The 19,238-nt window shown below is 40.4% G+C and overlaps 1 protein-coding gene across 1 annotated transcript; it reads left to right on the forward strand.

The window, feature by feature from the left end:
* The first annotated feature begins 456 nt into the window (after positions 1-456).
* On the forward strand, positions 457-18,975 carry scarf2 (scavenger receptor class F, member 2). The gene is made up of 11 exons (XM_051422808.1): positions 457-1,148; positions 3,224-3,282; positions 3,380-3,481; positions 4,105-4,624; positions 5,163-5,381; positions 5,626-5,754; positions 6,097-6,200; positions 7,609-7,723; positions 8,024-8,121; positions 13,732-13,887; positions 15,098-18,975. The coding sequence occupies exons 1-11, from the start codon at positions 1,039-1,041 to the stop codon at positions 16,333-16,335; spliced, it is 2,850 nt and encodes a 949-aa protein (XP_051278768.1). The 5' UTR covers positions 457-1,038; the 3' UTR covers positions 16,336-18,975.
* Positions 18,976-19,238: the final 263 nt, after the last annotated feature.

Consider the following 19,238-nt stretch of genomic DNA (forward strand, 5'->3'; position numbering starts at 1 on the left):
AGTGCGCACTAGATCTGTATCTAGTGCTCACAAGATAGTATCTAGTGCGCACTAGAAACGTTTCATTTATTTATTTTTTTTTCCTATGTCCCTTTAGGGGCTCTGTACATTAGTGGTGCAAAAGGGGGCAATTTAAGTCATAAACCTGCAATCCAAAAATGTTATATACGTAAAAAAGGAAGTAAATGACAAAGAAATAGGAGGATCCAGAACATGTTAACTAGTGGTAGGTGACCCCTAACCCCCCTGCTTTAACCTTAGTCCTTGGCAGCCAGCGGAAATTTAAGACACTCACCTGTATAAACTTGACAAGTGGCCTAGAATTATATTAAATTGATGCCTGGGATCACACATTGTCAAGGTCTTGTTTAAGTGTTGTCAACACTTCCTCAACCTGTGAAGAATGAACCCGCTAACAACACGTTGAAAGTCATGTATATTTGAACTGCTTGGCTTTCCATAGCATTTCCCTCCTGCCACTCCTGGGAGCGCAAGAGCGGACAAAAGTTACGGATTAAGCGCTTGTCCTCCAAGAGGAAAAAGCGAAAGGCAGCTAATTTGCCGTAATCTTTTGTCAAGATTATCATCGATCTACACGTTTCCAGATGCGTTGAGGACATTATGTTGGACAAAAAGTTGTTTTTATTCCATTATGAGTCTGGACTCATCAACTATGAATGATGGCCTCCTTTTTTGATGGAATAAACGGCGCACTGCAGGAAAACAACGTTTACCAAGAATACTGTGATTTGCGAGAAGTTTCGGTTTTATGACTTTTTTTTTTTTAGCTGTTCAGTTGGGATTGCTGTCTCTGGTCACTTTTCCGCTGCTGAGTTTCTCGATGGCGTAGGTGGTGGCAGAAGTTTTTTAATCACTTTTTTTTGCTTTTGGATTTGATATTTATGCAGACAGGTCTTCAGTATGCGCTTAAAACAAAGTGAACTGTTTAAATCCCAGTGAAAAGCCATCAATCATCACTTTTGGAGAAGGGAAATGCGGAGTAAAAACGGCGTCTAGAAGGATGCTGTTGCCTGTACAATGGAAGTGAAGAACTCTTTCGCTGTTGTTGCGGTGGTTTGTCTCTTGTTTTGCTCCAGTTTCAGCCAAGACCTCAACCCTAAAGGCAAGAATGTATGCAAAGCGCCTGGGTAAGCATCAGTGCCAAAGAAAATAGGATTTTGTCTACTATTTGTGTATTATTTGTGAATGCAAATCAATTTGTTTGCGCGTTTTCCTCGTGAGCTTTTTTATTTTACTTTTAGTAGTCTGATTGCATTGAACGTAAGTGGTATATCTCATTCCTCAAATATTTTACATGTGCTTGAAGAGTAACTGGGTTTAAACAGAGGACAAGACTTTAATAACTTGATAAAATGGGCATTGGTTTGCTGTGTTGGCCTTACGCGCGAATAGCGGTTCTCATTAAAATGAAATAGTCGTTGTTGACTATGAAATCAACCATTAACTTCACTCTCTAAACTTTTCATTTACTTTTACATCAATGAATCTTATTTAGACTGTGATATTCGACATAGTATCTCACTTTGAAATGTCTTTTCTACTTATACCGTGTTCCCTGTCTGCTGTATAACAGGAGGCGGAGTCCACTGAAGTAAGCAGCTATACAGATGTGTACATCTGGAACAGGAGTTATTATATTGCTCTATAGGGGGCGCTCTTACTGGCCTTCACAGCATTCGTGGCACCGTTTGATAACATTGCGATTCACGTTTTAAAATTAACTTCTTGGTGAGTTTGAGGAAGTTTTTAAATAGTTTAAAGGAATATTTTTTTTTATTTACAGTTGATATTTCAAAAAGTGATACAATTATATTCGAGGAATCCACATCTAAAGAGCCCCCTCTAAAAGGTTAAGATATCCAAAAAGCATTTCTTTATGACCTCTAGGATATAGCTGGGCCTGTGGATATCCCAGACCACAATTGTTGACTGCAGCATCCAAGCTTGTTGAATTGATGTCTTTGAAATGTAGTTCAGGGCTCGCTCTCCACTATGCTGTAAAAGATGTGTGATAAGAAATCATGTGCTTGTAGTTTGCTTAAGTAGGCCTATCTCTTGTTTCTTGTTACATAATTTCCTTTACAGACTTTGGGACAGATGAGAACGGAAACTAAATAAGTGAAAATGAAAGTTCTTAGAGCAAGACTGAACTGCTTTATGAAGTCTGATATATATATAGCACTGGCCTCCACTGCTCTACAAGTTTGACATTTTGCCCTCCTTCCGGCATTCATTGTAGTGAACTCACCAGTCATTTGTTTTTCCCATCATGCCCATTATGTCCTTATTTCCTCTAACTTGAATGCGATGCTTTCAGCACTGATTCCAAAAAAATTATTTTTGAATCCATGAAAGAGCAGCTATTGAAGTCCTTGGCAAAGGTAGTTGGTACATTATTTATGTAATAATGAAAGGCAAACAGGAGTGCAGCTGTACACCAAATCAGTTCTGCTCAACATTGAATGCAGCCTTTCTTCTTGAACGCTGACATGGATTGGAGGTGTTTTACAGATCAACATCCGTACATGTTGACTGGAACACCAAAATATGGAGCAGCACAGTTTCAGAAACATTGAATCCAGAAAGGCTAATTTAAATAAAAAAATTTAATCTTCCTTTCATAACAAGTGAAATCATACAGAGGTTCGACCTGTGATCTCTACCACGCGCCTATTTTGGCAGGATAAAAAGCAGCATTGCTCCCTGCTCACTGACTGAAAGCAAACTGCCATCTTCAAACAGTTAAGGGGAAGCTGACGTGTTGCAGGGGCCCCACAGAGGTCACAGGCGTGGGAGGAAGAGGAGACGCATCCGTCCTTTCCTGACAGGACTTTAAACTTGGCTGCAAAATATACTCTCTGAATATTCACATTCCTCCTTCAGTTCCCAGAGGCTTGGGAGATGTAAAGAACCTTATCAACTATGCAGATTCAGGGGTTAAGGACTTTAAGGAGTGTATGTACTGTGTACAGATGGGAATGACCCCATTCAGATAATTATACATGCATGTGCTAAGCATATGCGTCATGTACAATGCCCTGCATACGTTTGATTTGGCATCAGCCACATCAATAAGATGAGATCAAAGAGGCATGAGTTGGATGTTGGATGCTGCTACTTTGATATGTGTTTGTTTCACTGTATTTTAGCCAGGTTCTTCATCATTCCCCTCTCATTCTAAACTTCATAAACTCTTTTCCAGATCATCAGGATTTTTGTGCTGCAGTGGATGGGGGCAGCTAGGGGATGAATGCCTGACACGTATGTACCACACAGAGTGCTTACATATATCAGTACATATCATATAGCTCATTGTGCAAGCCCGTTGAATAATGTGGCCTATTCTTGTTCACCCAAGCTCTCTGTGAAGGCAACTTCACCTGCAAGGAAAATGAGGTGTGTGTCAGGCCGAATGAATGTCGCTGTCGTCATGGATACTTTGGAGCTAGCTGTGACACTAGTAAGGGATTTTTTTCATTTACTATCATCATTACTACCTTTTGACAATGGTGTTTAATAGTCAAATTAATTGAAAATATTTCACCTGTAAAATACAAAGCTCTCATTAAAAATCTAAAACTACAGTTTACTGCACTTGAAGTAGGTCGGTTGGTCCACCACTTTGCTCTAGTTGAAATATCTCAACCTTCATTGGTACTGATATCCATGGAGTCCAGGGGATGAATCCTAATGACTTTGGTGATCCTGTGACTTAGCCATTAGCAGGTTGACATTGCCATAACATTTGGAAAAGACATTCATATTCCTCTCAGGACAAATAAGGTGATCCCTTTTCATTTAGCATCACTATCAGGTCAAAATTTTTATTTTCTCAATAACTGCATTCCCATCAGCCATAGCCTTATGTTGTGTTTTGTGCAAATTGGCAGGTGTTGTAAAGATGGTGACACTGTTCCTGCAAAACATCAGAATGTTAGCATTGCCGTTGTGATTATGTTACAAACAGCTATGCCTAAGTACAGCCTCACAGAAGCACTTGTACACTCTTATTCATGTTTAAATATATTTGACAAGTCAGAAGAATATTCCCCATTTCCTGATAACTGCACTGTCTTTTAACAGAGTGCCCTGCCCAGTTCTGGGGCCCTGACTGCAAGGGGAAATGTAATTGTTACCCCAATGGCCAGTGCGATGACTTGACCGGTGAGTGTACCTGCAACCACAATCGTTGGGGACCTAACTGTGAGAATGCTTGCTTATGCCAAAAGGGCAAGTGTGACCAAGAGACGGGCAAATGCACATGTCACCCTGGCGTCTGGGGTCCCCAGTGCAACAACAACTGCTACTGCAGCATCAACTCCATCTGCGATGCCATGACGGGGCGATGCTTGTGCAATCCTGGTTGGACAGGGAGGAACTGTGCAATCCAGTGTAACTGTAACAATTCACCATGTGACCAGTTCACGGGACGCTGCCAGTGCCGGGAGAGGCTGTGGGGCCAACGGTGCGAACGATACTGCCAATGCATCCACGGCAAGTGCAATCAGGCAGACGGTTCATGTACCTGCACACCAGGCTACCGTGGGAAGTTCTGCAGGGAACCATGTCCTGCCGGCTTCTACGGTCAAAACTGCAGGAACAGGTGGGGGAAAGATCTTGGCAAGGAGCAAACATTTTCACTTCAAAAACCAAAGAAACATGCAGTTTTACAGACGTCTAATGTTCAGTTTCCTTGTCTGATCCATATTGTGGTGCGGTTTTGTGGTTTTGATAGGAAATAAGATTTGATATATGCTGCAGCTGATAACCCTTAAAATATCGGAACATGTTACTTAATGGAGCAATAATAAAGTGAGATTTGGGATTTGGTATTCACATTATCCCATAATCATCAGCCAACATGTAAAAGCAATTTAGGTTAAGTGCTTTACCTTCCATGGACTGTGCTGTTCTCACACGATACAGTTGCTGAAAAACCAGAAAGAGCAAAGTTAGAGTTAAATGTTGTTTATTTCCCTCTTTACATGGATCGTTAGAGCAACAATTTAAAGCATATACAATATTTTTTATCATGTTTCAGATCCTTTAACAGCTTCACTCCATTTAGATGAAATGGGGACATTTTTGTGTGAACAAGATGAAAGAGAATTATTTTTTCTGCTTTGCTCGGCTGACCACAGGTGTGGGCACTGCAAGGGCCAGCAGCCCTGTAAGGTGACAGAGGGACGCTGCATCACCTGTGACAGAGGCTGGAATGGGACGCGGTGTGACCAGCTCTGCTCCAAAGGCTTCTTTGGCGAAAACTGCCAGGAAGTGTGTCCCACCTGCAAAGATGGTCACCACTGCGACCCCATTCATGGCAAGTGCTCTCACTGTAACCCTGGCTGGATTGGAGACAGGTAAGAAAATACATACAGTCCAGCGTAGAAATGTGTAGAAGAAACATGCAATGTTCATATTTTGTTGTTCAGTCAGATCATTTTTCCCGCAGAGCTTTATAATTTTAAAAGTTAAAAACATAATGGCAGAGCCTTTAACTAGTAGCTACTGTAATAACATTTTCCACACTGTGATAATGTCTATGACTCACACTGCTAAGCTTGAAAATGACTGTAATCATGGCATTCCTTTTGTGTGTGATAGGTGCGAGGTGCGCTGCCCCAATGGCACATATGGCGAGAATTGTGAGAACAACTGCAGTCACTGTTTTAATGGCATCTGTCATGTTGTCACGGGAGAGTGCCTGTGTGACCCGGGGTTTTATGGCACCTAGTAAGTCATAAGACACCTCATACCCCCAAAAACTCATGTTTATGCCTTCAGCAGTTTTATAGTACACAGGCTTTCATATTACTTTTGTCATATATTTATATATCTTGGGAACTGAATGAGCGAGCTTGTGTTTTGAGGCATATTTTTACAGATACTGATAAAGAACACTCTTGGAATAGAAAACTGAAATTCCTACAAATTTCCATCACAGGAAAACTTTTGCCTGAAAGAAAGAACTGATCCCATTTATCATTTTCTCTCTTTCTTTGTCCTATTTCATACATCTGTCACTTGGAATGAACATTAAACAGATGTTGTTTTTGTCTTTTTTCTGTACTCAAGCTGCAATATGACCTGTCAGCCTGGCCAGTATGGAGTGAACTGCAACCAGACTTGCTCTTGCCATGACAAGAACTGTGATCCTGTGTCTGGTGCTTGCTATCTCCGTAAGGAAATCTCTCTTTTTTTAAGAGCAAACACATTCTTTGTGGTTATGATTTTTTAAAGGGTTTTTGTTTGAACAGCAGCAGAAACTAATGTTTTCTCTAAATAATGTACCCTTTCAGAGACAAAAAACAGAAATAATACCAACTCTCTGAACTGTTTATTCAAAGAGCCAGATGCCACTAGTGCAGCCCATGTATTAAATGTCTAATAGTTGGCTGTACACACTGAGTACCAACAAACACATCTATTCAGGTCAGTGTGTGTAGTGGGAGAGTTAACATAGCGAGGCCTTGATAGTGTTTCCAGACCCAGACCGGTGTCCTTTTTATGGCTGTGTTTGTTGGCTCTGTTCCTGTCCAGCCAGAGAGAGAAAGAGGAAGAGAGAGAGATAGAGTGTGAGAGAGAGAGAGAGAGAGAGAGAGAGAGAGAGAGAGAGAGAGAGGGAGGGAGAGGAAGGAAGGAAGAAATAAAGAGGGGGATGGAGAAAATATAAGAGAAAAATAGAACTTGGAAGGGAGACAGAGGGAGAGAAAAGTGGACTGTTTGGAAAGAGGAGATCATTGGAGGCAGGCAGGGAGAATATGTTGTATAAGACACAAAGGTAGGAGAGATTTTTGGCCATTGTGGACAGTGGACATTATCAGCAGCGGCAGATTGGTCATTGATATCATAAGACCTTGTCACTTTTACTTTACACACAAACAATTTTCTGTTCTTTATCCAGCTGTAAGCACAGAGCAATGACAACATGTCATGCCCAGACTGCCCAACCATCCATCTCAGCCTTATGTGACAGTGTAAAGACCAGAGGGCCACCTCTACTTACTCCTTAACTGATGGTTTGATTCTCTTCTGGTGTCATCTGCCCTTGCAAGCTCCAAATGCCATCCATACTTATGCAATACAGCACTTATTATCTTTGGGGTGTGTCCCACTTGAAGAGGGGTGCTAATAAATCAACGCTGAGTTATGGTGAGGGGCGTGTAGTAAAGAGGAGGTGGGGGGGGGAGTCGCTTGCAGGAAATCAGCAATGAAAGGGTAAGTGGTCCCATGTCTTGAGGGAGATAAGATTAATAGTGAATTATTTGGAGTAAATTTCAGCCTGTTGCAATCTCATTTCCCCAGAGATGCTTCATGTCAAGCAGAGATTCAAAATCAATTGTTAATGCAACACCTCGCTTTATCGTTATTATCGAAGCTAACGGTCATATTAATAAAGATTATACAGCTAACTAAGCCGTCTTCTGAAGTCATTTGAATGTATAAATCCTAATAAGTTGCCATATGCCAAGGTGTCTAGTGTTAGTGATGACAGAGAGAGAGGGTTGTGGAAATTAGCATACAGAGTTTTGCTGTGCCAATGTGGCAATGTGGCACACCCAGAATTCCCTGCATCTCTTCTTTCAGAGCCCAACCAGCGGATGGGTGTGATTGCGGCTGGAACCCTGGTCTCATTTTTACTGATTGTCCTGCTCTCGCTGCTGTGCTGCTGCTGCCTCTGTCGACACAAAGACAACCACAAGTGAGTGACAGATAGGTGTCTTCACCTTCACGATCCTACTAGGAGGCTTGCCCTGGTTATGAAAATATTTTCTTTTTACTCTCTCTCCCAGGTACAAGGTTGTTAAATGAATAAATGCATATAAATTGTATTTTAAGTATTTTTATATGTTGACATTACAGTGTGAGTAGCAATGTGAGCAGCCCCTGAGTTCTCAAAAGAGGCACAGGGCCAGGTTTAATATGCCTCTTTTGAATGATTCATTTGGATTTCCATGGCGTCATCCCTTTTCAGTCCTAACCAAGACATCTCTACCAACAGCAAAAAAGCCAAGCGGATCCTGTGTGGACGATTCAGCCGCATCAGCACTAAACTTCCCCGTATTCCACTGAGGCGACAGAAACTGCCCAAAGTAGTCGGTAAGTCTCATATTCCACCGCAGTGCTGCCAGCGGCTGCTGTACGTAATCAACCTCTCTGGGGCTTTGTACAACACAGTCTGCTAAAGTGGCATCACTCTTAGCTTCATTAACTGTCAATGCATAATTAGGTCTTAATGTAATGATATTCAGATTTTAACATACCAGGTGTCGGATATTATAAAAACTGGTTTTACAGGTTATCGCTGCTTTGATCTCTTCATCTTAACACAACAGAGACAATAACAGCAGTGAATGGCAGTCAGGGTGAGCATTTTCCTTCAGTGCTACCTTAGTCTGCCTTTTAGATGATGAATAGGGTTGAAAAGTGTATGGTGGCTGCCAGGCGAGTATGGGGTTTCATTTGAAAGGAATGCACTGGTTTTAGAGCCCCTTATTATTCTTGGCACTCTAAAATGCCATGTGTTCATATTATTACAACCCTAAACTGGGGCTTTTTTTTCCCATTTTCTTTACTCGTTTCCATCATCTTCTTCCCCAAGAAATTTTTTCTTGGGCTGAAGAGGAGGCTGTGTTATTAAAAGAAGGCCAGTGGTTGTCGGGGGGCCCGGGGTGGTGGTGAGTGACGTGCTATCAAAGGCTGTACTGTTTGGGTGGACGCTGCAGCACTGCTGCTCCATGTGGAGGTCTCGTGGTCTGTGACAGATCTGTCTGTGACCTTTTTTTATTGTAGACAGAAGAGATATGCTGATATTTTAATCCCCACAACACGGAATTTAACATGGCTGTTTTTCTTCAAGGTTCATAAACAATTTTAAAACGTAGAACAAATATAAAGATTCACGTTTGTGGAAGTCATTTTGCCTATTAGGGATTTCACTATATAATAATATATATGATCACTATACAAATAATTATTCTTGCAGTTGCAGGGTCAATGTTTAATTTTCATGTACTGCATCAGAACATCAATATTTATGTGTGCCTCACACATTTTTGTATGGGATTTTCAATATTTTCGAGACATGGAGTCTATTTCTCTAACTGTGCTAATGTTGTAATTTATTAATTGAAGTAGAAGATTAATAATGTTAAGCTAACTACACTGACAGACTATAAGGAAGACATTTGCACTAGTGCTAAAGCAGTTAGTCAATTCATTAATTTGTCTATTGACAGAATGTACAACAATTTTCATAATCAATTTATTGTCAAGTTATTTATAATGAAAATATACATATATGTGCATATATATATTACATTTTCTGTACAGCAGTTTCAGCTTAAGCATTATTATAAAACAATGTAATTTGATTCTTTAATGGGGCTCTGAAAGAGTTAAAACATGATGACCTGGTTTCTCGATGTCTGAGCAGCATGTGCCTCCTCGGCTATCCAGCTGATTATTTAAGCTAGAATCTGTCTGTATTATGCCTCAAAATACAACACTGGGACAGAGTTGCCTTTGTCATCACGGTTTGGGACATTGATATGCTTGTTTGTGAAGAGCTTGACCATGAAGCAATGTGCCAGTCCCTGAGGCATAAACTGCAACATAATCCTAGTCAAATGCCTTTAAAACAAATAATCAATTTCACATTTTTACATTAAGACATGTGTTTGCACTGCAAGCAAATGAACAACAATCAATGTTTAGGTTTTTACAGTTTAGATTTCTACATTTTCAGACAACAAATAAGACTACCATGTAACAATCAAATTTAAGAACAGACCTCAATACCCAGTCAAACCTATTACGACTAGCCTCTCTTGTCCTTCCTGGTTTGTCCTATCCAAATTGTTGCTACTCTGCTTTCTGTTGGGCTACCCACAGAAGTGTGGTCTGCCAACATTTGGAAACTCAAACTCTGACTGGGGCTACACAGTCCTGCACACACACACATTCCAGAGGGGGCCCAATGGGGCTGGAAACAGGAAGTGGTCAAATTTACCCCAGCCCGTGTCAGAACTGTGATTTATCCACACCAGGGTCAATGGCAACAGATGTGGCAAGACAAAATGAAAAAGGAACGGGGAGAAGTAGGGAAGGAAGACAACATTTACTCTTCTGTTAGCATAGTTAGCCTCAGAGAATTAGCTACATGAACACACTGTCACTTATTCGCTTCTTGGCAAAAACTAAGAATGTTTGCTTGTAGTTTGGCATTCCATTCTAAGTATATTTACTCCACGCCCTACAGATACACGTCTGTCCGGCATTCCTTGCATCTTCTGTGTCCAAATGCTTTCCCATCAGTGAGGACTGAGAGCAGCACCACCTGCTTTTTTCATCTTTATTTATCCCGGAAAATGTGGCTGGGAATACAAGTGTGTTTGCAGCAGGTCTCAACTTCACATTTGTGCAGTTGTGAGCTGCCTAAAAAAAAAACCTTCTCACACTATAAAGTCACTCTTAAGTTCATTAATAAAGATGAAACAAAGGGGAAATGGGCTGCTTGCCTTTTAGTGAGAACCAACAAGCTTCTGCTACAGTTTAACTTAACTTTATCAGTTCATTTTACAAATATTTGTAAATAAATGTGGTCAGTGACTGGTTAATAGGATCTGAGTTGGCCATGTTGGCTGTCACTCAGTGTAGTGTATTTGTTTTAGACTGCATGCAGTCCTGTAACCCTGACATATGCTATTTCAAGGTGAAACATATAGTTTCTTCTTATTGTTGGCACATAATATCCCCATTCTATGCCCAGATTTCCCAGGCTAGATCAGGCATTTGAACCTACTTGTCCATTTAGACTACCTCACACCCCTCACTCACCCACCCCTTCACTGAGCAACTGTGGTGGCGCTGGAGCTCTGCAGCTGGGATGTGTCAATAATGCCCCGTTGTGCATTGGCCTCTATGTAGGGAGGGATCACAGTGGCGTCCAGTCTGCAGAACAATCTGGCCCACTAGACCCACAGTCTGGAGGGCCAGATTGCAGAGCTTTCAAGGGCAGCAGTTGTTCATCACTGCATACAAGTAATGTCACAAATTCCCATGTGTTTTGCTTGTTGAGTAACTTAACTGAAGTCTTTGCATAGGTTAGCTGCTCTACATTCCTACAATCTACATCCATCTGCCTGCTGCTGCTGCACAGTAAAGAACAAGGGCAGAAGTGAAGACTCTGTCTTTTTTCATTTATTTATTCCTGTCATTGCATTTGTGGAAAATATTTTTTATCCACACCTATGGATAATTGTTTTGCTTGGTTCTGTATACAATATATATATTGTTATTCATCTACCACATCCACGCAAAGCTGATTTCTTTTTTACAGTTAATCCACTCAGAATAGTAGGGCCATGTTAGACTTGGAGTTAGTTTTGTAGCCACAAAAGTCCAACATTAACTACACCTGTTGGGAGAGCAGTTTGGCATTATTCTGGTAAACAGGATACCCTTGAATAGCCACATACAGTACATGGGTGCCCTTGAATGGTCTCTTCTACATACATATTGAAACGCTTGTCATTCTCGGTCTTTGTTTCCCCATTTTAACTCACATCTGTACTTGCTTATTGTAGACATGTTGCACCTGTGTTGACATTATCCACCCTATGTGTTACACAAAGACTTTAGACTCCCAAACTCAAACATGTAGGTCAGAGGTTAAGATGACTTGTTTTGGAAAAAAATCTAAAAACATATTTTTACAGAACATAAGGTTTTAGATCAATGTAGCAATACAGATTTATCTGATGAGTGCTATTTCTTAACATGCAAACATAACTTTAAAACAGATCTTCTATCTGAGGTAGTAACAGGCAGTAAAAATCTATAATTTATAATTTGGAAAACTAAAAACTTCCTCAAAGAAAAAACAAATCAGGGTTGTTAAAAATTGCTTTGTACAAACATGTCAGTACAAAAGAAATTATGTGGAACACACACGCATCCTCTCATCCTCTCGCATGACCCACCCACCTTTGATTTAACCATGACTAAATCTGGTTGTTGTTTGAGAAAATGTTGAAAGCAGTTGAAAGCAATAAAAGCACACCAGAAAGGCACATGATGTGAGGCAGATGAATGGACAAGGGAGGCAAACGAGACGTGTTTAGTTTACACTTTATGGTGAGAGGAACGTCTAAACAGATCATCTGCATATGTATTTGATTGTTATTAAGGTCAAGATTTTCTTGTTTTGTTGCATTTCAAAAGTTCATGCATATCAGACACTAACAAGCTGTAGTGAGAATTAAAACCAAGCTGTGTGAAATCTGAGTGACATAGGCTTCTGATTCTGCCCTGATTTTACAGATAAAGTACAAAGCAAATGCAGTTTTTCATCTGATAGTGCTTCTACAAGTCACCAAGTCTGCAAAAATCCGGCCGTAGATCTCTTAAAGTAGCCCATCTTTTTAGTAACAGTCAAACAACCACAGCTAAGGAGCTAGGATTTGTTCCTGGCCAGGGTCCTGGTACAGTTAGGGGATTTCTTCCATGCAAGGTTTATCTAAGGTCTAAACTAGCGGATGGACCCATGTGTCATCGGGCATGTAAACAAGAGCATCTGATGTGGTCGGTCACGTCGAGTTAACGCCCAATACAGTTTAGGCCAAAACTGCACTGTTCACGCCAGATGGGAAGATCAACCGCAAGTATCCCTCAGAAACCACAGCTGTCCTGAGACTGAAGGGTCAGCAGAATGCTGCAGCGTCTGAAGGGAAGGAAGGAAGAGGATTGAGAGAGAGGGGGTGGGGGCGACTGTGAGAGAGAAACATGACTCGACCTACATATCAGTAAGAGGGAAACATGACTCGACCTACATATCGTTGAGGGAGAGGATTCAGTGAAAGATGACTAAAGAACCATGTGGCTCATTTTGCTCAATACCCAAATACTAAAAAAAAAAACTACAATAAAAAATATCATGACATTAACATTGCAACAATATTATACTGTAGTTTTATTCTGATTCTCAATTACAGCTAGAAGGTGTACAGACTACCTGTTTCCCCTTGTTTCCAGCATTTATGCTCAGCTAAGCATATTCTTTTTAACTTTGTAATTAATAAGATGAGACTGGTGTCGGTCTTCTCATCTCAGAAAGAGGTATATTTCCCAAAATGCTGAACCATCCCATTAAAAAGGAATACTTATTTTTCAAGCTATTTTGCTTTATTTACAATGTATATACTAGCATCCAGTAGATTGAGAAAATAACAATAGAGTAATAAATCACATACTTCTTAATGCATAAATGTATTCATTTATTTGGTATCTATATAATATCTGCACCTTATTAGCTTTATGTGGTAATCTTTTAAAGGGCTAATATATCTCTTGATTCAACAACACAACAAGGAGCTGCTGACCCACCTAAAACAATGCATAGTCTTGGGTTGATTGAGAATTTCTGTCTTGTGTGATGGTCAGAATGCTGTGTTTTGGCATCAAAATATAAAAATACTTAAAGGGTTATACATGAAAATATCTACGTTCACTTTCCATAATATTGGAGCCTTTGTTAACTCTCATGCAAAACTAATAAAACACAGTTTTTCCACAGACTAACTTAAACCAACATTTTCTACAACTCTGCAGCAGTTGTGAGAGTGAGTGAGAACAGACTGTTGTTCTTGTAACACGGTATAATACCCTCTGGCTGACCTTTTGGCTTTTGCGTTTGTTTTCTGTTCTCAGTAGCCCACCATGACCCAGAGAACACCTTCAACTGCAGCTTCATCGAGCCTCCTTCAGTGGTCGAGCAGCCCTCCCCCTCCTCCTGGTCGTCCCAGGAGTCCTTTTCTTCCTTTGAGAGCGGAGATGAGGGGCCAGTTTACTGTGTGCCCAATGAAGGTGAGTCATCGTATGAATAAATAAACTGTTTAGTTATCTGGAATCACGCACATAAATACATGATTTGTCTTCGGCATGTAGGAGCCTTTTCACATACACACAAGTGCTGATAGACACACATTTCTGGAGAAGTCAAGATCCCGAGTGTGGTTGTGCAGTGACTCACCCACTTCTGTAAATCTCATTACAGAGATAATTTCTATATCATATGCCATCTAGGTCCAGATTTTGCTTCCAGAACAAGGAGAGTATAAACAGGAAATGGAATGGTCAAGTCAGCATATGGCACAAATCCAAACAGTGACTAACTCCTTGAAGTTGGGTGGAAAACACCCGTTCATCAGTTTCTATAATGGAAGTCTGCTAGTCAGGTTTTGTTTGGGGATTTTTGTGTGTCGTGTGATTGATGGATTTCTAGGGCTCCCTTAGTAGTTTGATTCAGTTCTCATTCTCCCCATGAATGGTTCAAGGACTTTGAAACAGCTGATTTTAAACTTGGGCACAAAATAATTACTGGAAACATTGTGAAGGGTTTTCAAATTAGAGTTGCACCGATAGGATCTGTTGCATTGGAGCTGCTCCAGTCTCAAGTATGTGTATACAAAATAGCAAATTAACTGGTAGATATAATAACATGTGTTAGTGCTTTTCTGGTTGGAAGAAGTCTCCTTGCCATTTGATTTCCACTTTATTATTGACAATGTAACATTTTTGAATTATTGTGTTGTATTCTCAATTTTATTTATATAGCTTAAAATCACAAAAAAACTATTTGCCTCTAAGGACTATACAATCTGCATAGCATACATATACATATCTGTAAAACCTTTGATTCAAATGAGGAAAAACACCACAAAATGAAATATTAAACTTATTTTATTAATATACACCGTCCACTGTGACTACAAGTGGCAATGACAGGGTAATGGTAAAATCTAAAACAGTGTAATAGTAGCACAAGTAGGGAATCATGTTGGCGAACTGCCATAGTAATATCAGTCACACAAGCAATATCTACTGTATTGAAAGTTACCATTATTAGCATTGAAGCCAAGGTTAGTTTTAGCTTATGAATTAAACTTTACATTTGTGAGAGGAATGTGTTCAATCATACGTCACATAATCTCACTTTACTTGATCAATGTGAATTTTGAATATTGAATAGATTCTTATTAATGCTAAACTAATGCCATCTTCCAATGATCCACAGAATCTGTGAACGAAAGCAAAGAGAAGCGCAGTCCCAGCCCAGCAACAGAGAGGCCAGAAGCTATCCTTAATGAGGAGGATGCAGGGGAGTACACCTCCCTGAAAGACACCAGTGTCGCAAAACCAGATGGCAATGAGCAGCCCCTGCTCAAGTCCTCTGATAGTGAAGGCTCCACAAGTGGCTCCGAGTCCACTACTGCAGCCGTCTACGCTCGCATCGCCCGCCTCTCCAAGCAGTCCAAGGAGGACGATGGCAGTGCCAAGGATGGGGATGGCACTCCTACACCAGAGGCTAAGCGCAATGGAAAGCCACCACCATCCCCTGGCAAGCCCAAACCTCGACCACCAGACCCATCCACTAAGCCCAAGGTATCGTGGATACATGGAAATACTACAGGGTCTCCCCAGCTAGAGCAGCAGGGACAGGGAGGAATGAAGGCACTTGCAGTGCCAAAGGAGAAAAAGAGGAGCTCCAGCGATGGCTCAGCCAAGAGCGACGAGCGGCAGAAAATGAAAGAGAAGAGCCGTGAGCAACAGAAGAAACAGGAGGGGAAGGAGGCAGAAGTCAATGGCTCCCCCAGCAAACAAAAGCCTCTGCGAGGTAAGAAGTCTGGGGACGAGCACAGCAGTCCCAGTCACATGGAGCACATTAATGGTGTGGTTCAGAATGCCCTGAAGAAGATAAGTAGCTTCCACAGTTCCTCATCTGAGAAGAAGAATGCTGATAGTCCAAAGGAGACCCCCAAGGATGCACCCAAGAGCCCCAAGGTCATTCACCCTCATATGAACTCTGAGGCTGCCACGCTCCTGGCTGCTCAACTTAAGGAGAAAACCCAAAGCATCAACAGGAACGAGGGCACAGGTCTGACGAAGACCAATGGTCTTTCCACACCCAAGGGACACCGGGAGAAGCCAACACCTCCGCAGAAAGCCAAGAGGACCCCTTCCGGTGGATTGAGCCAGCAGGGCTCCAACAAGCCCCTGCTGCCTACCTCGAGCAGCCTCCAGAAGATGGTGGCACCCGTCAGCACCGACCTTGGGACCCCTGACGCCAAGAGCCCGGAGAAGCAGGACTTGAACGGCTCAAGGGCAGGGGACTCAACGTTGGACCAGACACCAAAGAAGACTCCCATAAAAAAGCCACCCAGGAAGAAAGGCAAGGAGGGTACTTTGGATACATCAGAAAACAAATCACCCCAGCAAAAGACAGCCATTATGCCACCACAGGTAGTTAAATAAGTGTTTTTAAAGACAAATGGCTGAAGTTTGTGAGGAATTTCAAAGAGACTAAAATGGATTTGTTGGAAGGTGAACCACATAGTTTTTCAATCAAGGAATTTTAACATTTTTTTCTGTGTGAGTGTGCTGTGACTCCAGGACCAGTAAAGAGTGAGAAATGCTTTTAAACGGAAGGGCGCAGTTGAGTCATATTGGTGAGTTATATTATAATGACCTCTATACACCATTGTATTTCATTTCAAGAGTCCTTTTTTGTATAACAACTATGTATCAATCTCACACCACAACCTGTGGCTAAGCCAGACACAACTGTGAGAACAGTGGTGCACAGACATAATCCATAGTTCATTCATCTCTATTCATCAGCAGTATGTCCACCACTATATTTATACATGGATTGCTTTTGAGGTTGCATAACTGTAATTTGCTATGCAGGTGTCAGAAAAAAATATCTATTTTTTATGTACGCTCTCCAAAGGTACTAAAGGTACTTAAAATAAGAAGAGAATTAGATCCCCTGAGGATTGCAAGCTATTTGTTGTTTGTTTTGTTGTTTTTTTCTCATTTCTAAGGACCAACATGCTCAAATACAGCTTTATACCTGAAGCCACCCTAAATTAGATATAATCCTCATTCTTGATGTCAAGGCTATTCTTTGCAAATGAGGGTCTCCTTAATTGTCAATGAAGAGCATCACTTTTATAGTTTCAGTGTGATTTATTGGAGACAAAGAAAGCACCTTTTTATTTTCCTCCTCTGCTTTGCTACTAGAATTAGGACTTTCAGGTTGATATACAGCGTTATTTGGAAGCTTCTCTTTAATCAACAAGGTTGACACCCCACAGTATACAAGTTATGCTACATTTAGGACTTAGTTTGGCTTCTTTGCTTGTGAGTCACCTTTAATTGCTCACTGACTTTAGCGTTTGGTTTCAAGGCTCTTCTCTAAAGAAATGTTAGATTTTTGGATTTAAGTCTTAACTCTCTTTTGTCCAACTCTGTCAGACATGGTTTGTTGAAACCCAAACAAGCTCTTTGATCTTTTTGTAAAAAAAGGCTGTTTAAAACCTCTTTCATACTTCTGCTAAAACCAAATGACCATAATGTGCTCTTACTGTACGTTTTATTCAGTCAGTTAAACCACTAAACCAAAAATGAAATCCCAAGCCATCCTATGTCCTCGCTTGATGTCATGCTTATAAATCACTTTAAACTCACTTTCTTCCTCTGTAATACAGCAACATCTGTAGTTCCCCTATGCTGTATTCAAGAAAATATACTACAGGACAATAACCTCCCTGTAGATGGAATAGATAGTTTTGTTAAAGTAGTGGCTGTTCGTAGCATTCTCAACAGATCAGACTACAGAAAGAGACTGCCATGTGTCTTTATTTGCGCTTTCAGTTTAGTCGAGAAACTAGGTCAATAATGCCATTAGAGCTATTCTCATTCATTTGTTTATGCCATCAGGGTCTTGTGAAAAAAATAAAATAAATAAAAACTCTCAAAGATGTTTTTCCCTAAAGGATTATATTTTCTAAAACTAGTGGATGAATGCTGTAGTAATAGGGTGCTTTAATTTCATTGTTTTAGGGTAAGACTATAAGGCTAAATGGTACCATGCCTCAAGTGTTAAAATGTGCCTCAACTGTTGATCAGTTTAAGCAAAAGAAGCTATGTTTGCCTAAATGTTGTTTCACATAATAAGTAAACCAAAAAACGTGGTGGGGAGGAATACTTTAACTGTTTCTCAAAATGAAAACCTCTTTATTTCAGTTATTGGTGGATAGCTTTTTGAAAATAGCACTCAAAACATGAGCTATGTCCAACAAAGTATATATGCAATGTGCTATTGCCCTGTTTTGGGCTGAAGAATATTTTACATTCACAGGTAATTTGAAAATTGTCTTGGTTTTATTTGTTTTTTTCAAGGTACAACACATTTCTTTGGTTATTTTTTCAACATTTCCTACTTGTATACATTGTGTACTTTTTATTATCTTTGTAAGCTGTGCTTATATGACCTTTTTAGTTCTTCTGTTTTCCTTGGTGTCAATGAACTGGCTTTCATGTTGTATTTGCTTTTTTTTGGTATGTTGCTTATTTTTGGCTCTGAAGCAAACCTGCAGTATGAATACTCTCCTCCTGTAAAGTTTACATTGGCTTTGTAATTGTTCTCTGTTGATGTTATTGTTTGTGTAACACTTAACTGCATGACGCAGAGTGTAATTATATGGCATTAATAGCTGCACAGGAAATCTGTAACCTTATTGTTCCCTACAGTTGTTATTATTGCCTCCCATGAAAAATAAGTAATTCAGAAAGGATTGTACAATACTACTATGATACCACTGTTGAAACAATTGCATATACTTAAATCCATAACATTATGTTATTATGAAGTTGCAATTTTTATCTGACTGGCCCGTGCCTGTTTTTATAGGCTTACAGTGCATTTTTGTAAAGAGGGCCTGAAAAGCTGCAAAACGTTACCAACTGTAAGGTATATTTTGTCTGTTGTGGTTTGTTTTTAGCAACTTTGATTTCCATTTGTGTATGGTCATTAAATTGATGTGTCCTCATTTACTTCTTTGGAATAAAAAAGCAATACATGTAGCTAGTCAAACCAGAGCTTAAAAATCCGTCCTCACTTAATTGATTTAGAGTGACAGTCATCATATGCTAATCACCAAGACCCCCTTCATTCTCATGGGGGCATGACCTATTCTTGGTATTTTCTCCCAGTGTCTTATTCCAGCGTACAATCAACTACAACAACAATATGGGGGAAAGGGATGTATTAGGTAATACACTGCATAAATCTCTTATTGTATTCTTCGCACAGATTGATTTGAGTACTCATTGATATTTGAACCTTTCTTGTGACTTTGTGCTACTGGGCT

Source organism: Dicentrarchus labrax, unplaced genomic scaffold, assembly GCF_905237075.1.
Source record: "Dicentrarchus labrax unplaced genomic scaffold, dlabrax2021, whole genome shotgun sequence".
NCBI classification, from domain to species: domain Eukaryota; kingdom Metazoa; phylum Chordata; class Actinopteri; family Moronidae; genus Dicentrarchus; species Dicentrarchus labrax.